The following is a 21,420-nucleotide window of genomic DNA, read 5'->3' on the forward strand; positions in this document are numbered from 1 at the left end:
TGATAAGCCTCGATATTCGGCTTTGGTGTTGTTTTTCTCCCAGTATAATCTTTGCACCATGATATGAATTCATGGATTCTCTTCATTTGTGTTTGGCTTGTCTCGTGTTTTCTGAGGATTAATTTGTTGGGTGACATTTAGTTGCTAAATCTTAAAACGGATCTAGTTTTTTACGTTTCCTCGAAGCTGTGAATGTCAATTAAATACAAATACTTGCAGCATGTTGTTAAATCTAAATTTCCATCCAAATTATTATATTAAAAATACTTGCATCGAATTTCACCTGATTTAGGTTAGCCTATTTTCTATAGACGTTTCTTTCTGCGCCATTTTAATACAAGGCCCAAACAATTACGCACAATAACATCAGCTTTGATTCGTATAATCACATTTTCCAACTGGGCTGTTTGAAAAAAAAATTCACAATCATATGTTTCAAAGAACACTTTAAAAAAGGTTGTATTATCTTCTGAGAATTTGAAAAATATTTATTCCACTCCTCGTTGCAGAAATCCAGCCAAGTAAATTCAGGCCATCGCGAGGTCTCCGAGACACCTTGAACTGCCTTCGGTAAGTCCATACATCTTTATTGATTTGTGTTATGAATGCTTGATGGTGATATCCGTATTCAATTTCTAATAAGTACCACACACGCCCACCAAAGCACTCGCAGGGGTAGAGAAGCAGCCCGTGGCTTGTACATTTCCTCGCAGCAGCAATACGAGCAGCCCGTGAGCAATAATTCCTTCTCTTCCACTTGTCTTTGTGGTGTAATTTGTCACTATAAAAGTGACGAGGGGAATCGCAGCTCTTGGAGCGGTGCCTTACTCCTTTCAAAAAGCACTTTCTGTGGAAGCCATCTGCTTGGAGCCGCTGTAGTTTACTGCAATGAACTTTTCAAAATGTTTTTTTCTTTCATCAACATTTAAAAAACATTTTTTTTCTTTCTTTCTCCCACATCATTTGTATGAAGCAGGGCAGCAGCACCAGCACCTCACTGACATTTAACCCCTCTGCACGGGGCCAAATTAAAGAGAGAGACGAATCAGCATTTTAGTAAAACACAAAGAAGTAAATAATTATACAAAGTGACTGCTCCAGTCTGGAAAAGAAAAAGCCGAGTTGGCTAAAAAAAAAAATCCTCACGCGTGAATTTTTGTCCCACTCACCCTCCCACGCCGTCCGTGTCTTCCATCTTTTTTTTTCTTTTTTTTTTAAATTGTCATTGAATTTTGTCTCAGAGCCTGGAACCAGCAGAGAAGCTGCAGCTCTGGACGTGTTTACAGCCCATAAGAAGCTGAGAGGACATTATTATTTTTTTGTTCATTCTTTCTTTTTGGCTGCAAACGCCAGTATTGCCATGCAGAGGGATTCCCCTGCTGCCGGCTCCCCTCTCCCCTGCTCCTCGCTGCATGTCCTCCGCTTTGCCCTTTGGTGATGAAACTTCTTCCCATTTTTCACATCCTGCTCCTGGTGGGATTTTCCCTTGATATACTTCGAACACGGCTTTGATCTGAGGTTGTTGAGCTTTCTAATCTTTAAAGAAAAACAAAACAAAACAAAAAAAAAACATATGTTGTATTCTTCACACAAGAAGCCAAGCAGGCAGTGGAGTAACAACCTGGCGCAGAAGTGCAAACGAATTGCGCGTTCTTGTGCCAAAAGATTGAGGAGCATATGCAAAAAATGCGGGTTAATGATTAAGCTGTGGATAGAAGCCCTTTATGTCCCATGGAAATGGAAAAGCAGCGTGCTCAGCGCCTGATTATTCCTTTGTATTCTCCCTTCTCTCCAACATCTCATCCACTGGGCTCATAATTCCACTGCAGGACATGGAGTAAATAATAACAAAAAAAAAAAAAAAAGATTTAAAACACTTTAGGGATGGACTTCCATGCTATTTGTAACGATGTATTTTTTTTTCTAGACACGCTGCCTCATTTGGTTGGGGGAGGAGGAGAGGCAGCCACTTGATTTGAACTGGCTTTCCAAGGCGCTACTTCATTTGCATAATTTTTCTTGTCTATGGTGACGCTCTGGTTCGGGGCAGTTCACTGGTGTCTGCATGGTACTGGTGAAGGATCACATAGTCCAGTATAGCCTTGGCTGAGTTTAATATTGGTATGAAGCCCTGGCCATTGCTCTATAGCATGACGATAAATTCAATCTTGGGGCCAGATAACTCTTATCTCGCTGACCTGACTGCTCACGCCTGCTTTCGTAATCTCGGTTTACCCATCCACGTCGAGTAGGAAAAAAAGAAAAGGAAAAAAGGAAAGGGGTTTCTCTCTGCTCTTCCTTTTTTTGTTGTGGCTGCTAATGCCTGGTTGTATGGCAGGGCGCAGTCTGCTGCTGCCTCTGCTGCTGCTTCACCCAGCCAGCCCTGCCTTTAAACTTTTCTCTGGATTACTGCTTTGATCGATTTCGTCGCTGAATGAGAAAATATTGCTCGGTGCTCTGCATTCGTCGTCAGAGGATAAGGTAAGCAGGCCAGAAATAGGCTCCCTCGGTTGTAAATGGCGGAGTTTGTGTGTCGCGCGGTGATTTATCACCGTATGACTTAGATCTCGGTTCAGGAAGAGTTCACACACACAGTCAGGCAGCCAGATTTCTCTAACGTGGAGCAGAGGGCTGCGCGCACAGCTCAAGTCTGTCTTTTGTCTCTCTTTCTCTGCCATTTATGACTTTCGCAATGGCTCGCCTGGAGATACACACCACACTGCTTTCTGATATCTTTTCCAGGTCATCATGAGAGCAGATACAGTGAAGACACCTTCTTTCAGTCTGCGGTTTAGCTGCGTTGAGATCAAGCTGAGGGCTCATTTTAGACTGATTTGCTTGCTTGTTTTGCCCGCCTGCACAAACCCAGTGTTATTTCGACATTTATTTTCCTTTCACTTCACCTTCTGCTCATTTTATGAAAATACATAGTAGTTTAGCCCGTGTGTCTGCTCTTTGGCTTTCATACAACTATGGACCATGAAATAAACAAGTAACATTTTTATTGCTGGCTACAGCCCTAACATCGTTATTGTTGGGCTCAGGTTTTACTATCAGACACAACGCCAGGGCCTTTTAGCTCCAGCAGTTAAAATGTGAAGTTATAGGTTTGCAGTCAGTTTAGATTGTATTTTTTATTTTTTATTTTTTATAAATGTTATTTTTCTATCTGCTCCCCTGTTTGGGGCGACGGGCAGTGCAGAGTGCAGACAAAAGAACTGCATGATTTCAGAAGCAAATGACTAATGAACAGGATGACCTTTCATTTGTAATGAGAATTATTTACTTTTATTTAAAACTATTGCTTATTATAATTGTTATTACTATTATTATTATTATTATCATTTTTATTATTTTTCTTATTACTAATATGCATTGTATTTTGCTATTTTTCGTGACTTTGGTTAAAACACATGAATTATTTCATTGGTAGGTCACATTATAAAAGATAAGCAAAGTGACCTGTGGCTTTGTGGCTACTATGGTTTATAGTTTCCTCAGTAATCTGTTAGAGGCGGATCCCCATGGTTACCTGCGTGAGTTATGGTGCTTTTAGCAGCAGGCTCTGGGTGTGCCATCCCCGGGTCTCTGTCCGCCTTGGCGTACAGCTCACCGGGTTTGGCTGCTCACCGGGTCGCTCACTCAGTGCAAGCCGTACCGGCCCACTGACCCTCTCCATATATCACCGCGACGGGCCGCCGCGCGGACAGCACCGACAGCAGTCATTATTATGGGGCCTGCAAGGAAAAGTTCACACTGTGGTCATGGAGATACACGAATGCCCGCCCGGTTTTTCAGGTTTCCTCGTGCCCCTTCCATTCATCTTGCAGCACGCAAAGAACAAAAAAAAAAAAAAGAAGAGAATGCGGTTGTTTATGTTTTGCACCAGGTGGCTTTTACTGAAGGAGGCTGATTTTTAGCTAATAATAAAAAAAACAAAAATAGCGTTAAACTTTCGTGAGCCACGGGGAATGTTTTCATCTGCTACCAGGAAATCAGATCCACTGTTGACAGCCCTTTGGTAGAATAACAATGTAACAGAAATGTTATATTCCTGTGTGGTAACCCGCTAATAAGCTTCTCCTACAGCTCCCTTTCTTACCCACAGCTTTTTCTCCACAAGTTTTGCTGTAACTGTGTATTCACTTTCATTGTTAATAGGCTCAGAGCTTTAAAATGTCATGCAGTTTCTTGTTAGGTCCTAAAATTGATTTGGCAATCTGAAATGCTTTTGTAAAGGTTTTTTTGTTTTGATGTTGTTTGGCACAGATGGTAATACAAGGTTAGTGCGTGCCTTTGTGCCCTGTGTAAGCCATAAGGTAAACGGTAATAGTCTACAGGACTGTTGGCCCTATCTTGCCTCCATAGTCTCCAGTGTCAGGCCTGTATTGAAAAGTAAGATGGATCGCCACCATTTCTTCTCCTCACAGTGCTTCTTGTAACCCTAGGTTCACCCGAGGAGGCCATTGGCGGAGAGGCGTCACGTGACCACGGGGTGCCAATGTTATTCTACAAGGGTGTCAAGACCCTGTCAGTTTCTGAAATAAATATTGGGAAACGGCGAGATGCAAAAGGCAACCTACTACGACAGCTCCGCAATTTACAGTGGCTACCCATATCAAAGCGCAAATGGCTTCAGTTATGATGCCAATCAGGTCCAATATCCCCGGGCCTCTCATGTGGAAAGTGAGTACCATCGACCTGCCTGCTCCCTGCAGTCTCCTGACGGCTCCGTGGCGCTGCAGAAGCCGGGGGAGATGGCGGAGAGCTGCGACAGGACCACAGCCATTCAGGCGGCGCAGTCTAAGGTTCATCCCGAAAGCAATCAACCGCAGGTGCCGGTGTCAGGCCCACCCCCTCCCTCACAATCCCCCGGTGCTATCAGCCAAAACACGAGCAACGGGTCCAACCAGCCCAGTGCCAAGAACGGCTCCCCGACCTCTGGCGCTCGCAAACAGATCTTCCCCTGGATGAAGGAATCCCGTCAGAACACCAAGCAGAAACCCACCAGTAGCTCCAGTTCAGGTACTTCCAACCTAAACCTGCTGACAACACCAGACACACACACACACACACACACACACACACACACACACACACACACACACACACACACAACAAGATAGCCTCTGACCACAAAGTTACATAAGTTTTGTTGAGGGAGGACACACAGACATAGAGGGTGTGGGTGGGTGGGTGTTCAGGTAAGGGGTTAAGATAGACGGGTGGGCAGAGTGCAACAGGACAAAACTGTGCCTGGACAGGTTATATTTTTTAGGTGCCAATGTCAGAGAGGTGGTAATTTATCTTTAAATCAGTGGCTTGTGGTTTTATAATATTGTATTTATATTTTAGTTCATTTCGTAGGCTCCTAAAGTTATTCACAAAAAACAAACCCACAGTTTAATCAACTCCTCCACCACACATCTCAGGGTATAGAGTATCCACATTATATATTTAAAGGGAATGATTTCTCCTCTAAATGATACCCCATAACATGATTTACTGTAAATATACTATAAGGTTGTAGACTGTAGAAGAATCACGTGCCTCAACATTGGAAGTAGATTCCACCATTTGTTGTCCCTGTGCCCTGCAGCTGACCTGTCCCTACTGTAAACACGCATCTCCACTGATCACATAATGTTCCCGCAGGGACAACAAACAAACACGCACAACAGTTGTTCAGTTTGTCCTGCTGTTTTTATTAGAGCGAAGCTTGGTGGGTCCGAGTGTGGGGGGGTGGGGGTGGGGTGGTCGTGGGGTGTTTGGGTGTGTTTATTTACATAGAACAAAACCGAGCTAAATAAAAAATGTAGAAATGGTCATTTCCCATGACCTTCTTATTTTGTAAATGGTGTGGGTAATATTTCAATTAAGGTGCAGGTAGAAATGCAAAGTCATGTGGCTTCATTTTGATTTATGTTTGTGGAGGGCGTTTTCTTTAGTTTTTAACAACCCGTTAAAGTGCTAACATTTATGGAGGGCCATTTACGCACGTTTTACGCACGTACGCAAACCAGACCCTGCTGTTTTGAAGAGAGGAAAACTTGGTGGGTGAAGGTGGGGAGGTTGTGTTTTGGGGTTTTTATTAGAACCAACCTAAAAAATCAAGACATGCTCATCTTCCAGTTACCTTTTTGTTTTTTTTGTTTGTTTGTTGTTGTTGTTTTTAAATAACTGAAGTTGGTAATTCTCTAATCATTATCCAGGTAGTTTCGTGCAGTAAAAGTTGAAACTCCAAAGAAAGGTGGCGACTTTCATTTAATTATTTCAAGAGTCGTGTTTAGGGAAGGTTTGGGTTAGTTTTTGACAACAGGTCGAGTTGCTAACATGTATGGAAACCCTTTTACGCATGTTAGCGATCCACATCCTGCTGTTGAACTGGAGGAAAACTTTGTGTGTCAGGGTTTGGGGGGTATTTACTGACCAAAAAAATCACAGTTGACACATTATGTTTGTATTTTGTAAATTACTTTGGCATTTTAGGTAGTTGTCTACAGTAAGAACTACAAATATGAAGCAAAATGGTGCCCCTTACTGTGATTTATGTTGGGATGGTGTTTTTAACGGTTTGAAAAGTGCTACCATTTATGAAAGGCCCTTTACGCACGTTTTACGCACATTCTGCTGTTTTGATTCGAGGAAAACTTGGACAGTTCAGATGAGTGGGGGTTGTGTTTATTTACACAAAGCCAATCCAAAGATTAAGAGATGCTCATTTCCCATGTCCCTCTCATTTTGTTTAATATTAGTGTCCTAACTAAGTTATAGGTTAGTGCAGAAATGCAAAGCAGTGTCCGTGTGATTTATGTCTGGGAAAGTGTTTTCATTCGCTTTAACAACACATGTATGAAAAGACTTTTACGCACGTGCCAATAATCCTGCACGTTTCCCGATTCAGTCTATTTTATAAACCACAACAATTAGAAAATGAATTCATAAATAATATCGCAATAATTATTATCATTACATATGGGTATCCCTCCCATGCCACGCGCTAACTCTTTCGTCTCTGTAATAACCTAATGGGGCTGGATATGTCATGCTGCATTCCTTTTGCTCCCTGTCTGGGCGGCAGGTAGTGAAATTTATTAAGTGTTGGCCGTGTGCCACGGCGGTAAATAGACCAACACCTTGCTATTCTGCAGCCAAGCTCCAGCTCCTCTTGGAAGAGGGGAGGCTTATCAGCGAGGTGAAGGCGAGCTGCTTTATACACTCCGAGGAATACATAATGCTTGTGTTTGCATTACGCGTGTGCTACTGTGTGACTACGGGTGAAGATGAGGGTCAAAATGTTTTAGTAGGAAATCTGAGGTTACCTGGTCGCATATCAGATATTGACCCAGTGTTCTCCAGTTACTTTTTTCCCTTTGTGGTTAGTGTAGCGTGCACACAGGCGCAGTGTCCATACATTGATTGTTAATTGTCTTATGGAGCCCTGGTGATAACCCTTGTGCTTGGTACTTGGGAGCAGATTTATCAAAATGTTGAGATGTTTGCAACACATACAGTACGCGCACACACACACGCGCACGTTAAGAAAAACAAGGGGGGGGGGTGGATGAAAATTCCTCCTTAAGTGGTGGAGCAGGGCATATTTATCTAGTAAACTGTTCCCCACCCCCTCTTGATGGTGGTGGAGAGTTTTGTTATCAGCTGTGTGCGTGTTGTCACGAGGTTTTGCTTCCACTCTCACTTTCCAGTCTCTGCCTCTGTACCTCTCTCTCTCTCTCTCCCACTCTGTCTGTCTGTAATGGATTACTGATTGACATCCTCCTCTCCTCCTCTCTGACAGTGGAGAGTTGCCCCGGAGACAAGAGTCCTCCGGGGTCAGCAGCATCGAAGAGGGCCCGGACAGCTTACACCAGCGCCCAGCTAGTGGAGCTGGAGAAGGAGTTCCACTTTAACCGGTACCTGTGCAGACCCCGGAGGGTGGAGATGGCCAACCTGCTCAACCTCACCGAGAGACAGATCAAAATCTGGTTCCAGAACCGCAGGATGAAATACAAGAAGGATCAGAAAGGCGTCGGAATGATGCCTTCCCCTGGCGGACAGTCCCCGCGGAGTCCCGTGGGCCCGGCCTCCGGTGGTGGCGGCGGTGGAGGAGGCGGAGGATACCTCAACTCTATGCATTCTCTTGTAAACAGTGTACCTTATGAATCCCAGTCGCCGACGTCTTACAATAAACCTCATCAAAATGCATACGGTATGGCCACGTCATATCCCCCTCCTTTGAACAGCTCCCTCAACAACTGCCCGCCCTCCCAGAAGAGGTATCCCGGGACCGACTCGGCCACGCCCGAGTATGACGCGCATCCTCTCCAAGGCAATGGCAACTACGGGACGCACATGCAGGGCAGCCCCGTTTATGTCGGCGGAGGTTACATCGACTCAATGCCCAATTCTGGGGCCTCTGTTTTCGGTCTGACCCACCTCCCGCACCCGCCGTCCGCGAACATGGACTACAATGGAGCAATCACAATGGGCAACAGTCAGCATCACGGAGTGTGTGATCCGACACCGACGTACACAGACCTAACGCCGCACTACTCTCAGGGAAGAATCCAGGAAGCGCCTAAACTGACGCATCTGTAGCGGTGGCGCTGCCCGGATCACTCCGCCCATTGTCTTACCCACCTCCAGACACATTACTGCTTTGTTTCTGCGCCTCCTCACGGCTTCCACCTTCTCTCTGCTTTTGTTTATGTTTTCTATAGTTTGATGTGTGAAGTAGCGTAGGATAAATAATCACGACTTGCTTGAATTTTTCTCTATTTGCTCGTGTCATTGTCTCACAAAGACCTTTATCTGGGCTGTAGGACGTCTAGTGCGGGAGGGAGGGGGGCACACTATATGCATAGGCCTATTTAATCTTTTTTTTTTTTAAATCTTGTTTTAATATTGACACTCAAACAGGGTATTATGAACGTATGTTATTCATTTTAATGTGAATTTGTCCGTCTTTTATTTATCCGCAGTTGAAGAATTGTGTTTTGCATTTTGTTGCACTTGTGAAGCCACGAGCTTGGATTATGAGGGAAAAAAAATATTTTTCAAAAAACAAGGGTCATGAGCTAACACGCAACCTCCCTTGCTTGTGTTTTGTTCTATTGGACTTTCTGATGTTATTTATTTTTGTTTTGGTGTAAAGATAAAATAGTCCTTTAGTATTATTTGACACCCCTGCCATCTTTGTGTGGGGAGAAGGTTGGTGCATATTAGCGTCTCGGCCCTTTTCCAGCCCCATACATGTAGTCTACTCTGCACAAGCTCCCAGCAGCAGCAGCAGCAGCAGCTCACCATGTTGCTATTATAGCCTATGTTTCCATATTTTTTCTTCTTCTTCTTCGAGGAGGTGTTTTATTTTCCCAGCGAATGTAAAGTCAATCAGTCATTGCAATAAGGGTGGAAAGAAGGACACACGTTAGCAGTTTCTTTATTGAAGAAAAAAAAGAAACAGACATCATCAAATTTTTTTTCTCGATGTCATACATTCCATGCTGCTCCAGTTCGAAGAAATAAATAAAAGAATTGAAATATAATTGTAGCACATCCTCCTTTTAATTTAGACACATCAGAGGCATTTCACAGAACTACATTAAATACAAGGCAGCTTCTTAAATAAAACAAATATGAAAAATTTACTTCTAATTTTTCTATTATTACATTTTATTATTGTGATAAATTTCATGATGAGGAGGTGATAACATAAAAGTAAAAAATGCATTTTAAACAACTGGCAGTATATTAGAAGCATAATAAAAATAATACTAATGAACCATGGGTGATAATTAGTAAATATATGTGTTTATTATCCATGCATACAAAATGATGAGGAATCATTGGCCATAATTAATATTCAACAACATAAAAAAAAAGGAATTGGCCGCTGATGGAGTCAAATACGCGGAAAAAGCTACTTGATTTTTGTCTCCCTCCTCTTGACTCCACGTGAAGAAAACTCTCGGGTGGCCTCCTCTTCTCCTCTCATCCATAATAATAAAAAATGTCACACGGGCCCTTCTGGAGATTCTGCAGGAAAGACAAACAAGCTAAATGAGAAATCGTTTGAAAAATAATTCCCTGATATGTTCAGTCAGTCAAATGCGGTCAGAGAGGATACAGGCTGAACTGGAGTCATAACGGGGGTTTCATTTGTCTCATTATTCTGCAGATTTGCAGATGGCAGCGTTCAGCAGCAAGCAGCACCTCGGTTATGAGGATGGTTAAAGTAAAGAAATGATCAGAGGAGAGATGGAAAACCGACCGTGTGTGTGTTTGGATTCCCTGAAAGGGTAGTACAGAAATTATGATACATTTTTTTAAAGTGTATTTGTATTCATTATTAGCAGCAATTTCCTAGTATATAAATGAATTTTTCAAAATTCAATTCAAACAAACATGGAGCTTAAATATTGTTTTGTAATTTACTAAAATTTTCTCGAGGGAAAAAGCTTTTTCTTTTTTCTTTTCTTTTTTTTTTTAAATTGAAGCATGCTTAGGGAGTTTTCTATCTCTCTTCTCAAATTAGCAAAAACCTTTTGTGCCATGTTCAGTATTTATGATTCTGTTATTATTTGTTCTCACTGATTTTGCAACAACAATTCATTTTCAGCCCGATATGATTGATATAAGAGGACGTGGACATTAGCAGCCCTGACATATGGTTAGCAGGGAAACCTAGAACAATTGAACCATGGTGTGTCAAAAAAAAAAAAAAAAGCTGATGCACTGAGCATTTCTGCATCCAACACAGACACACACACACACACAGACAAATACACGCGCACACACGCACACGCATGCACAGCAAGGCACTGATTTGACCCATATGCGCCATACACAGGTAGCACATAAATAACGTTTTAACCGAAAAAAAGGGGACGTGTATTTCTTTCATTGCGTTTCCATCCGTGGGAAAGTGCTCCTAAATCAATCCTGCTGTAAAGACAAGTGTGTAGGACAGGCTGGGGTCCACTAAATGCCGCCACCCACTCCTTTCCTTGCACACAAAGCCTGTGCGTAATTCCAAAAAAGCCATCCATCTCTTCCCCTAGCAACTCTGTCCTCCACCACACAGTCTGCTCCACGCACAGACCTGCATGTCCACCAAAAACTCACAAATACACGTCGGTGTGTAAATCGCACTCACAATTCAAAGATAAAAAAAAAAAAAAAGCCAGGTGGAGAAGCTGCTTCGCCATATACTCACCAATGGCGCATTATACACCTCCTCCTCAAAAAAGAGAGGAAATGGTCGCATCTTGAGAAGCTGGATTCTTATTTATCTTTTAAAACATCCCTCCAGCGACAGCCCGGACACAACTGTGAGCAGAAACTGGTTCTAATCTGAGTGGCCAGTGTTTCTCGCCGCTTCCTGGCTGCATTTGATCCGGGGGAGAGTTAGAAACCTTAAATGTGTTGTGAGGGCACCGAGCTGTCAGACCTTTTGGCGAGTAAGATTGATCGCGCACAGGCTTCCAAGACTCTTTGTTTGGAATATAAGCAACAAACTGAGAGAGGCCTACCACTTCTCTTCTTCCTCTCTCTTACTCACTAAGCCATACATTTTTCTTTTTTTTTTTTGAATGGAAATACAACATGTACACTGCTTGACGAAAAACATCCCAAATGGGGCTTTCACAGATTATTCTGGAAGAGCTATAAAACCAAACACTGCGGGGAAGAGCCATTCAATAACATTTCCATCTACATAATAACACTCCAAATGGATTCGTTGTAAATGGTCGATCGTAACCGTGTTGGTGTTCGCTTCATTGCAATTTCAGGTAGAAGGGGTCCAGCAGGAAGCCCTTCAGCAGTGTAGCTACTGTGCTCCCAGCAAACCCTGCCCCTGCCTCTTTACCATGAATATGAATATTAGGGTAGTTTAATTTAAAAAGGGGCAATAATTATGGCAATTTATGGTTATCGAATAATCCAACTATTAGCAATCACAAAACAAAGAGTGCCTGTGTGCCCAACCCAGTGTTTGTGGGTATGTGCACGCACATGGGCGCGCATGACCTCGTTATAAAATCGACCTTTTGTGGAATAAACGAAAATCCTTGTGTGTTTTAATATCATATCTACACAGCCCCCTTAAATAGCCTTTAATAATAACAGGCTAATAATAAAAAAAACAAAACAAAACAAAACAAAAAAAAAACCCAATGATTTTGAGTGCACGTGTTTGCGTGCTCGTGCGTCTATTTATAAGTTTGTGCAGTGCAGCTGTAAATGTTAAACTGCAGTTAGGGGATGAAATGGCCTGAACATGTCATATCCGTCAGTATTAACCTAATGGATGGGCTTTTTATTGCAACACATGTCAATGGATGCACTGCATATTTCATTGTTATGCACCTTTTGAGGAATCACATCTATTCTGGAGTCAGCACCCTCACTGAACAGGCTGGACTGTTGGGGTTTGTTTCTGTCGAGAAGTCTCAAAATCAGTTTTTGGTGTGTGTGTGTGTGTGTGTGTGTGTGTGTGTGTGTGTGTGTGTGTGTGTTTTCACCTCTGAAGTCTGGCTCTTGCCTATATGAATAGCTACTGGCGTGAAATCTCTGTGTGTGTCTGTGTGTGTGTGTGTGTGTGTGTGTGTGTGTGTGTGTGTGTGTGTGTGTGTGTGTGTGTGAGGTGGGGGCGTTCTCGACTGACATCCTCAAACAATACGAGAAAGAGGAGTGCACGAATCCGCGCGCACCCTAGGCTGGGCTCCTTCCCTGTAATAGTGAGCGTCAGCCATTCTTAAAAAACAGATTTTGTAGCTTAGTGGACTGGACTGGAGGGTGCGAGAGGAGGATAAACTGAGCGGACAAAGATGTAAATAAAAACAGTCGTCCCCCAGCTGAGCGAGGCGTTCTTCATCTGAGTTTTTGGATCAATCAGGCAGACAGTGGCTTCTTTTGATTAAACCCCAAATTGTCATTGGGCAGAGGTAATCATGTGACAGGCAATTCGGTCCAATTTCAACCTTGTCTCCATGAATTCAATAGTTTAATACTAGCTCGGTCCCCATACGGCCGTAATCAGTGATATAGAAAAAAAACACCACCACGAGGTTTTTTTAATGATTTTTTCCTCCTCGTCCTCACTGAGCCGCAACATTTATAAAAATACGCGTGCAAACTTTCCTCGGCTCTCAGGGAGCGGAGATGAATTACGAATTCGAGCGAGAGAGCGGTTTTATCAATAGTCAGCCGTCGCTTGCTGAGTGCCTGACATCTTTCCCCCCTGTCGCTGATTCATTTCAAAGTTCATCAATCAAGAGCTCGACGCTTTCACGCCCGACACTGATTCCTCCTCCCTTTGAGCAGACCATTCCCAGCCTGAACCCGGGCAGCCATCCGCGGCACGGCCGGCCCAGACACAGCCCCGACGGATGCAGCCAGCTGCCCACCGCCTCCTTACCCCCGGAGTACCCCTGGATGCGGGAGAAGAAAGCCTCCAAGAGGAACCACCTGCCAACCTCCACCGCGACCACCATTTCTAATGGACCCGTGTGCTTTTCTCCAAAAGGTGGGTGATTTCTGCAGCACTTTCTGCAAAAAGCTGTTTACTATCTGTTGCTAAATTAGAGCCCTGAACACAGGCCTTTCCTTAAAAACATAAATATCCTCCAGTCGCGTTGCTCTGATGGATTTATGGTCGTTGCTTTGCTGTGATTGTGTATGAAGCAAGAAGAAAAAAGTTTGGGTAAAGTTTGGTGATGTAAGATGATTTATTCCTGTAGCCGTAGCAGAGTTTTGATGTGTGACAGTAATGAAGAGTGATGGAGTGCCGTTGCCGAGGAGGGCAGCTGGAGCATTCATTAGTATCCCACACCAGCCTGGACCTCACTGCTTTTATATTGCACCGTGCTTGCTTCTCGTTCACGCTGAACATTTTTTAGGTGTAAAACAATCCGATGTGTATCTTTATACAGTAATGATTTTTAGATAAAGGCTGCACAGGCTGAGCTCGGGTCAGTAGCTCCAGCGGCCATTTTGCTGCAGCGTGTTGAGAGCCACTCTCTGGTGGTTTGTGAAAGCCTTAATGTTAGATTCACGGGCTGCGGGGTTATGTAACTGTTTTGTCCTGCGTTTTAATCCCACGCTACCGTGGTGCTTGTTTTCCAGGCTCGCCTGAGATTGTGGAGAGCGGTGGGGGAGGAGGGGGCTCTCGTCGGCTGAGGACAGCGTACACCAACACACAGCTGCTGGAGCTGGAGAAGGAGTTCCACTTCAACAAGTATCTGTGCCGGCCGAGGAGAGTGGAGATAGCGGCTCTGCTGGACCTGACCGAGAGGCAGGTCAAAGTCTGGTTCCAAAACCGGCGCATGAAGCACAAACGGCAGACCCAGAGCAAGGAGAACCACAACGGGGAGGGGAAAGGGCCGGGCGCCGAGGACGGCATCCACAGCGACGAGGAGGACGAGGCCCCCCTGTACGAGCGGAGCGGGGCCCTGCTGGAGAGAGATACCTGCTCCTTTCAGAACAACTCTCTTAGCTCCGCACAGCAGCTCCACAATGGAGAGTCCATGAGCTTTGCTGCTGCGCCGCTGAACAGCAATGACAAAAATCTGAAACATTTTCCCAACCCGTCACCCACTGTTCCGGGCTGCATGTCAACAATGGGCCCCGGCTCGGCATCTGGCCCGGACAATGGCGACAGTCCCCCGGCCCTGGATGTTTCTATACACGACTTTCAGCCTTTCTCCTCGGATTCCTGCCTACAGCTCTCCGATGCGGCCTCGCCGAGCTTGTCAGAGTCTCTGGACAGCCCCGTGGACATTTCTACGGACAGTTTTTATTTTTTCTCGGAGTCTCTGACTACAATCGACCTGCAGCATCTGAACTATTAACTCGAATCAATCACAGTAACTTTTTTTTCTTTCTTTCTTTTTTTTCTCGGGACAATAAATATCAGGCTACCATGGTATTAACTCTAATGTTATTTGTATATTCGGCACATTTATTCTGTTGATATTTGACTTGACGATTAATTCAAGGTAAGGATGAAATGAAATCACTGAAGTAGCTCTACTCAACCGTGGCTTGTAATTACCATAACAAAATGATCTCTTGGAATGGAAATTATGAGTGTATGTGAATAATTATACAATATTAGGCCTATGGAACCTGGTCATTTTTATTTTTGTATAGCTTCCAACGTCTTGGATATTTTTGTTAGAATACAATTAACTTGCTACAATCTTTTTTTTTCCCTGGTGTTTTTGAGTCGTTTCTTTTTCTACTTACACTCCGAATGTTTGTGTTTGAATTATTCATGTATAAAATATGCAAAAAGAAAAAAAAAAGAAAATAAGTAGGGCACAGGAAGATAGAGACGGTATGCAAATTTTAACAACAGGTTGGCAATGAATATAAATAGTCTAGACCGCACTGAGCTGTGAAGGCACACACACGTTTGAATTTAACTTTTATTATATAATTCAATTTCAACATAGTCTGAATTACTTTCAAATGTTTCCTGAAAGATAAAATAACCTGTCTCTTTATAAAATGAAAGAAAAGGCAGTTTATTTTCTTATGTTAAACTTTAGTCATAAACTTTTATTATTATCATTATTATTAGAAAAATGACTATAAAATAGGCCCGTTTGAAAATAAGCAGTTAATAACTAAATTATTGATGCCAATAATTTAGAGAAATACGTTTAGAGAATATTTACATTTATTTATGCTGCCTGCAGTCAAACTAATATAAGTAATTTCTGTGTTCACCTTCAAACTTCATACTTTGTAGAGAAGGGAGAGAAAAAAAAAGCAAATACGCCAGCAAGGATCTTAGCATGACAGGGCTCTTAACATTGTGTGCATGTTGCAGGCAAATACCCGAGCCATGTTTGCCTTCAGGAGCTCATAAATCACTCCGTGGCATGAATGAGACGGACATTAAGGAGACCAATTGTGGCGTAATGTGCACAAATAAAACCCCACTTACATTTTCATATGGGACTCCCCAATTCCTGAGCTAAAAAAAGGGGGCTGAGTCTCTGCATGCATTTGGTAATAATTCATTTTTATAGCTTGTTTAAACACGGCTCTGGCTCGGCCACAGCGGCAGCGGCAGCAGCAGCAGCAGCAGCAGCAGCAGTAGCAGTAGCCTTGTTCAGGTTATGAGGCTGCACTCTTTGCCCGTGTGTTAAAAGTAGCCAAAACTCAACACAGACTACTTGTGGACTCGATTTGATTTATCAGACACACATTTACTAAGAATGGCTCGCTTATGCTGCACAGAGAAGATCATTCTGCAACATTACGCAACACTTTATCAGGAGAGTTTGTGTTTGTTTTTTTTTTTGCAACATTACTGGAGCAGCAGTAATAGTGTTAGTGTTGCACTGCTACACAGTCTTGCAGTTCAACATAGGGATTATGAATGCTCTTGTATTGTATTGCGCTTGAGTTGACTTGTGGGAATCAGCTATTGGTTCATGCACAGCTTGACTCAATAGGTTGTTCCACTTTAACAGATTTGTGTGAGAACAGTAAAAAAAAAAAAAAAAAACACCGGTTGCGACTACGGCCCGCGTGGATCGATCCAATCCAAGAAACTCATCTTGCACGTGCGAATTTCACAAACTGGAGCGTTCAGCGGTTTATCGAATAATCTGGAAGCTATAAACAGCCCATCGACTGGCTGAACACTAGACCACTAGACCACTGGGCAACAGGAGTGTGTGGTGTGTGGTGTGTGTGTGTGTGTGTGTGTGTGTGTGTGTGTGTGTGTGTGTGTGTGTGTGTGGGAGGGGGTATAGGGGTAAAAGCAGAGGCTGTCCCTGCACTCCTGCACTCTAACCACAAGGCCCGTGTGGGCTATAACCAAATCATTCCAAGACAGCGCGCCTTTTCTGTGCACATGTGTTCACACAAAGAGCCAAGAGTGCTCCCGAGGCCTGGCGAAGTTTCCATAGGCAAAAGGCAGGTCCACTGCGCCACTCACTACGTTGCGAGGCAGCTGGGAAGACGGGGGGGGGGGGGGGGGGTATTGACCCCACTGCGCTTCTTTTGACTGGTGGGAACTTTGCGCCACCTCCTCACTTTCTGTAAAATCCTATAACATGCAAAGATAAAAACTTTTAATCTATCTATCTATCTATCTATCTATCTATCTATCTATCTATCTATCTATCTATCTATCTATCCTCAATAATGTAGGCTAATAATGTCATATCAATAATCACAGTGAACATTTTTCGTGTTTAACTACATACCGCCGGTGGGGGCGCTCATCTCTCCATCTGATCTTCTCATCCTCCCACCCTCCCTCCTCCCCTCCCCTCTCTTTTCCTTCCTCAGTGAGAGGTTGGCCCTGGACTCTTGCTATCGCTGCCGCAGGTCTCCCACGCAGACACCCCCTCCCCACTCTCTCTCTGCGATTCCCAACGCTACTTCTCGTGGCCATTAATTTCTCCAACAGCTTTATTTGATGAACTTAACAGGATAATCAGCCCACACTCGCACCTCGGGCTATATATATATGGGCGCATTAGCTCCACGACGGGCCTCGCATTATCAGATCATTTGATCACCATACATGCATAATGAATATATGTGGGAGTGAAATCAGAGTAGATAGCGGACCCCATGACCCCGGGAGAGAAAGAATTAATACCACATCATCTTAATGTTTAATGTGTTGTCTTGTCGTTACATCACCTGTGACCTCCTACAAACATCTCTAATGCGACCTTGATGGGGGAACAAAGTTAGAGAGGAGCCCTGAACTGAAATAGTTTGTGTCTGTCAGGAGTGAAACCTTCATGCCTCTCCCTCACTGTCAAACTGTGACAATATTTGCTGAGCAAATCTCTCACAGTGTTAAAGCGTGAAACACTTCGCATTGGAATGGGACACTGATAGCCCACAGATAGCCTGTGGCAGTGGCACACACACACTGAGCCATCCATCCATCCAGCAGAGAATGACACTATTGTACATATGACAGCAGAATGGCTGCGGAATACAGACGCGCACGGAGCGCACAAGCACAACCGCCTACAGACCACACACACACACACACACACACACACACACACACACACACACACACACACACGTACACACACGCACACACACACGCACACGCACGCACGCACACACCTATTCTGCTCTCTGTTCCAAAAATAGCATACCTGAGGTCAGAGTGCTAGGTCGTCCTCATGGAGAGGTTGCAGAGGGTGAAACGTTAATCTTTCCCCGGGCGGGAGAGTGCACAGTGGGGTGGGGGGGATAGAAGACGCAGTATTTGCCGTTCCCCAGCTCTTCTTGCGACCCCGGAGCTGTCCACCGCCGTCTGCCTCCCAGCTCATTGTTTGCTTGGCCAATACATTAGTGGCGACGCGCGTCACCTTGATCGACGAGCGCCTGGAATTTAAATAGCCACTCAAACACCAATCTGTCACCGGCTTTACGGGGATAAGGACAAGTGCCTCACTGGCTGACCCGGGCCCACGTGACAGCACCCGTTCATTGATATCGGCCCGTGCTCCCCCCCCCCTCCCTCCTCTGATAAGGACAGAGTATAGGTAAAGGTTGGCACGGTCACTCAGGGTAAGAGGGGAGAGAGGAAGAGATCAGAGGGTGTCTGTAGAGCGGACGGTCCCTCGGTCCCGGTAGAACAATGCTACAATGAGCAGCTTCCTAGACTACTCGGTGATGAGCGGTGAAGGTGGCTCGTGCTCTGTCAGGGCTTTCCACTCGGACCACGGGATAACAACTTTCCAGTCCTGCGCGGTTACTGTCAACAACTGCGGGGCAGATGACCGCTTCATGGCGAGCAGGGCTTCCCCTGACGGCATTCCTCACCAGCCGGGGTCATATCAGTCTACTGCCAGCTCTCTGGGTCTCGCCTATGGGGCCCACCCGGCCTGCAGCTCCAGCTATGGACCCCAAAGTTTCTGTGCTACGTACAACCATTACGCGCTCAACCAGGAAGTAGACTCCACAGCTGGATTCCCTCAGTGCGGCCCACTGATGTACTCGGGGAACATTTCCTCCTCTATGGTCTCTCAGCATCGCCAGGGTTACAGTGCCGCCCCCCTGGGCCAGCTGCAGTATGCCCACGCTGCCTACGGTGGCGGGCACGAGCAAGCAACCCCTTTTCCTGGGTGCTCAAACCCGCTGTCACCTCTGCACGCAGCTCACCTGGAGGCTTGTTGCTCACCTCTGTCTGAGGGTGCATCTTCTGCACAGACCTTCGACTGGATGAAAGTCAAGAGGAATCCACCCAAAACAGGTAGGTGCCAAGTGGTGCCTGTGGCAATGGCACAAAGTCTAATATCTGTAAATAGCATTGGCTTAGAATTCTTTAAACTGAAGTGATGTCAGATGAGCATGAGTGTAGCCAAAGACAAATTGTTGAGTTCAAATTTGACACTTTAAATTTGACACTTCCTGACTGAATGTGCCAACTTCATAATTGTGCCAGGAGAAGACAGAAGGCTGGGAACACCTCATGTTGCATAAAGTAGAAGCAGGGATTATTGTTTGTATTATTTTAGACCTGTGATACAAATATTACATCATGTTTCAAAGTATCTGACATTAATGGACCTCTGCGTAAAAGTTGCTCCCAACCACAAGTTGTAAGGCAGTGTGTGTTGTGAGCAGAGAACACGCAGGGTCTCTCTCTTTTTCCTTTTGGGAGTTCACAGTGATTGGTTTCTCTGTCTGCAGGCAGGTCAGGGGAGTACGGCTACGGGGGTCAGCCGAACACGGTCCGGACCAACTTCACCACTAAGCAGCTAACGGAGCTGGAGAAGGAGTTCCACTTCAACAAGTACCTGACCAGGGCGCGGCGCGTTGAGATTGCTGCTGCACTGCAGCTGAATGAGACTCAGGTGAAAATCTGGTTCCAGAACCGGAGGATGAAGCAGAAGAAGCGGGAGAAGGAGGGTCTGCTGCCGGCCAAAGCTCCAGCCTCCGAGGCGGAAGAGAGCATTCAAGAGAAACTGGACGATGCAACATCTGAGAAGTCGATCTCAGCCCCTTCTACTCCTTCTCCCACATCCTCTACGGTGTCTTCCACGGGGGCTGATCCTTATTCTTCCAATTAAGAATCAACTGCCTCTTTATCTCTTCGGGCCACAGGCGGCCTGTATATACCAAAGCTCATGCCCAGTGTATCAAAACCAAAGTTCTGGTTGATGGATAACTTGTGTGAACGTTTAGAAAGAGTTAATGCACTATTTGGAACTTTGGACAATAATATGGACCAATTCTGGGTTATAGATTTGTTTTATATCGTGTATTGTGTTCGGAAGAACAAGATAATTGCTGTTCAAACAAATGTAGGTCATGGTTTAAAATGTGTCAACTTTCCTTTGTAATTTGACGTTAAATAAGCGTTACGCTAGGACCACGATGGTGCAAAAGATATCCAGTACTTTCCTTATTCCTGCCCCTCACCAGGGCTGCTGAATGTGCCAATGTATCGTCACAAAGACGCACACACATACACGCACGCACACACACACACACACACACACACACACACACACACACACACACACACACACACACACACACAAAAACAAATACCTCAAATGTGCCAAAGTTGTGCGTCATGGCCACGGCCATGTGGCTGATTGCACTGGATGTCGTCAATTAGGCATCACACAATCAACGAGATGACCTCGTTAATTAATCGCTATAGAGTGCATTGTTATAGTAGCTCCTTAATCACTGTCACTTCTGTGTTTCAGGCCTGTGAGTCTGTGTGTCGCGACTGTCTGAATGTCTATTGTGTGAGATTTGCATGATGCGTAATGCTTTCATGTTTTATTAGCAGGGCGCTGAGTTTTATCAGTTGGGGAACCGGTCATTGATGGCCATGTGTGTTCCAGGCTTTTATCTATTATCTATTTAATCCAGTGAGGCACATACAAAATGTTTTGTCCAGAGAGACGTTTACGGGTCAATCATGTGTATTAAAGTGCGTTTACCTCTAAAAACTCCTCCTGTATCATTGCTGAGGGGAAAGTCTTGGGAGAGACAGAATTAAAGAGACTTTTCAGATTATTTTAACACATATCTTCCACTTAAATCCACCCATCAGACCTTCATTTTAAGATCTACAGCTCTGTCCATTCCCCCCACCCTCTGAATAGCCGCACGCGTCTCTTTTACGCACCGCAGAGTCTCTCAATGTATGCGGCCGTGCGCGCTCCCGTCCCTTGGGGTAAAGAGTTATTGGCATACTAAAGGCATGTTTATCCACGGAGGAGATGAGAGCGCGGACGTCCGCGTCATTTGTGATGACAACCTCATCGAGCTCTCGGCTTACTGAGGGGACAAAAAAGAGAAACACTTATCGATTAAAACATCGGGGTTAGGCTATCGACAAGGATGGGGCCCCACTGGCCCTGTCAGCGTAAACTCCTCAGTTCCCCCAAGTTACATGCA

At 44.7% G+C, this 21,420-nt stretch overlaps 3 protein-coding genes across 3 annotated transcripts; all 3 read left to right on the forward strand.

The window, feature by feature from the left end:
- The first annotated feature begins 2,322 nt into the window (after positions 1–2,322).
- Positions 2,323–9,513, forward strand: hoxa3 (homeobox A3). The gene is made up of 3 exons (XM_022746931.1): positions 2,323–2,481; positions 4,449–5,025; positions 7,799–9,513. The coding sequence occupies exons 2-3, from the start codon at positions 4,566–4,568 to the stop codon at positions 8,596–8,598; spliced, it is 1,260 nt and encodes a 419-aa protein (XP_022602652.1). The 5' UTR covers positions 2,323–2,481; positions 4,449–4,565; the 3' UTR covers positions 8,599–9,513.
- A 3,612-nt stretch (positions 9,514–13,125) lies between these two features.
- Positions 13,126–15,180, forward strand: hoxa2 (homeobox A2). The gene is made up of 2 exons (XM_022746932.1): positions 13,126–13,528; positions 14,128–15,180. Exons 1-2 carry the CDS (start codon positions 13,165–13,167, stop codon positions 14,850–14,852), a joined length of 1,089 nt encoding a protein of 362 aa, XP_022602653.1. The 5' UTR covers positions 13,126–13,164; the 3' UTR covers positions 14,853–15,180.
- A 3,459-nt stretch (positions 15,181–18,639) lies between these two features.
- Positions 18,640–20,072, forward strand: hoxa1 (homeobox A1). The gene is made up of 2 exons (XM_022747292.1): positions 18,640–19,252; positions 19,693–20,072. The coding sequence occupies exons 1-2, from the start codon at positions 18,646–18,648 to the stop codon at positions 20,070–20,072; spliced, it is 987 nt and encodes a 328-aa protein (XP_022603013.1). The 5' UTR covers positions 18,640–18,645.
- The last annotated feature ends 1,348 nt before the right edge of the window (positions 20,073–21,420 follow it).

This window comes from Seriola dumerili, unplaced genomic scaffold (genome assembly GCF_002260705.1).
Source record: "Seriola dumerili isolate Sdu_G_001 unplaced genomic scaffold, Sdu_1.0 BDQW01000110.1, whole genome shotgun sequence".
NCBI classification, from domain to species: Eukaryota; Metazoa; Chordata; class Actinopteri; order Carangiformes; family Carangidae; genus Seriola; species Seriola dumerili.

Bases quoted from the DNA above. Each gene is read 5' to 3' on its own strand.
- hoxa3 (XM_022746931.1), top strand. From the start codon at position 4,566: ATGCAAAAGGCAACCTACTACGACAGCTCCGCAATTTACAGTGGCTAC. The intron at 5,026-7,798 runs GTACTTCCAACC...CCTCTCTGACAG, and splicing joins CACCAGTAGCTCCAGTTCAG to TGGAGAGTTGCCCCGGAGAC.
- hoxa2 (XM_022746932.1), top strand. From the start codon at position 13,165: ATGAATTACGAATTCGAGCGAGAGAGCGGTTTTATCAATAGTCAGCCG. The intron at 13,529-14,127 runs GTGGGTGATTTC...CTTGTTTTCCAG, and splicing joins CGTGTGCTTTTCTCCAAAAG to GCTCGCCTGAGATTGTGGAG.
- hoxa1 (XM_022747292.1), top strand. From the start codon at position 18,646: ATGAGCAGCTTCCTAGACTACTCGGTGATGAGCGGTGAAGGTGGCTCG. The intron at 19,253-19,692 runs GTAGGTGCCAAG...CTCTGTCTGCAG, and splicing joins GAGGAATCCACCCAAAACAG to GCAGGTCAGGGGAGTACGGC.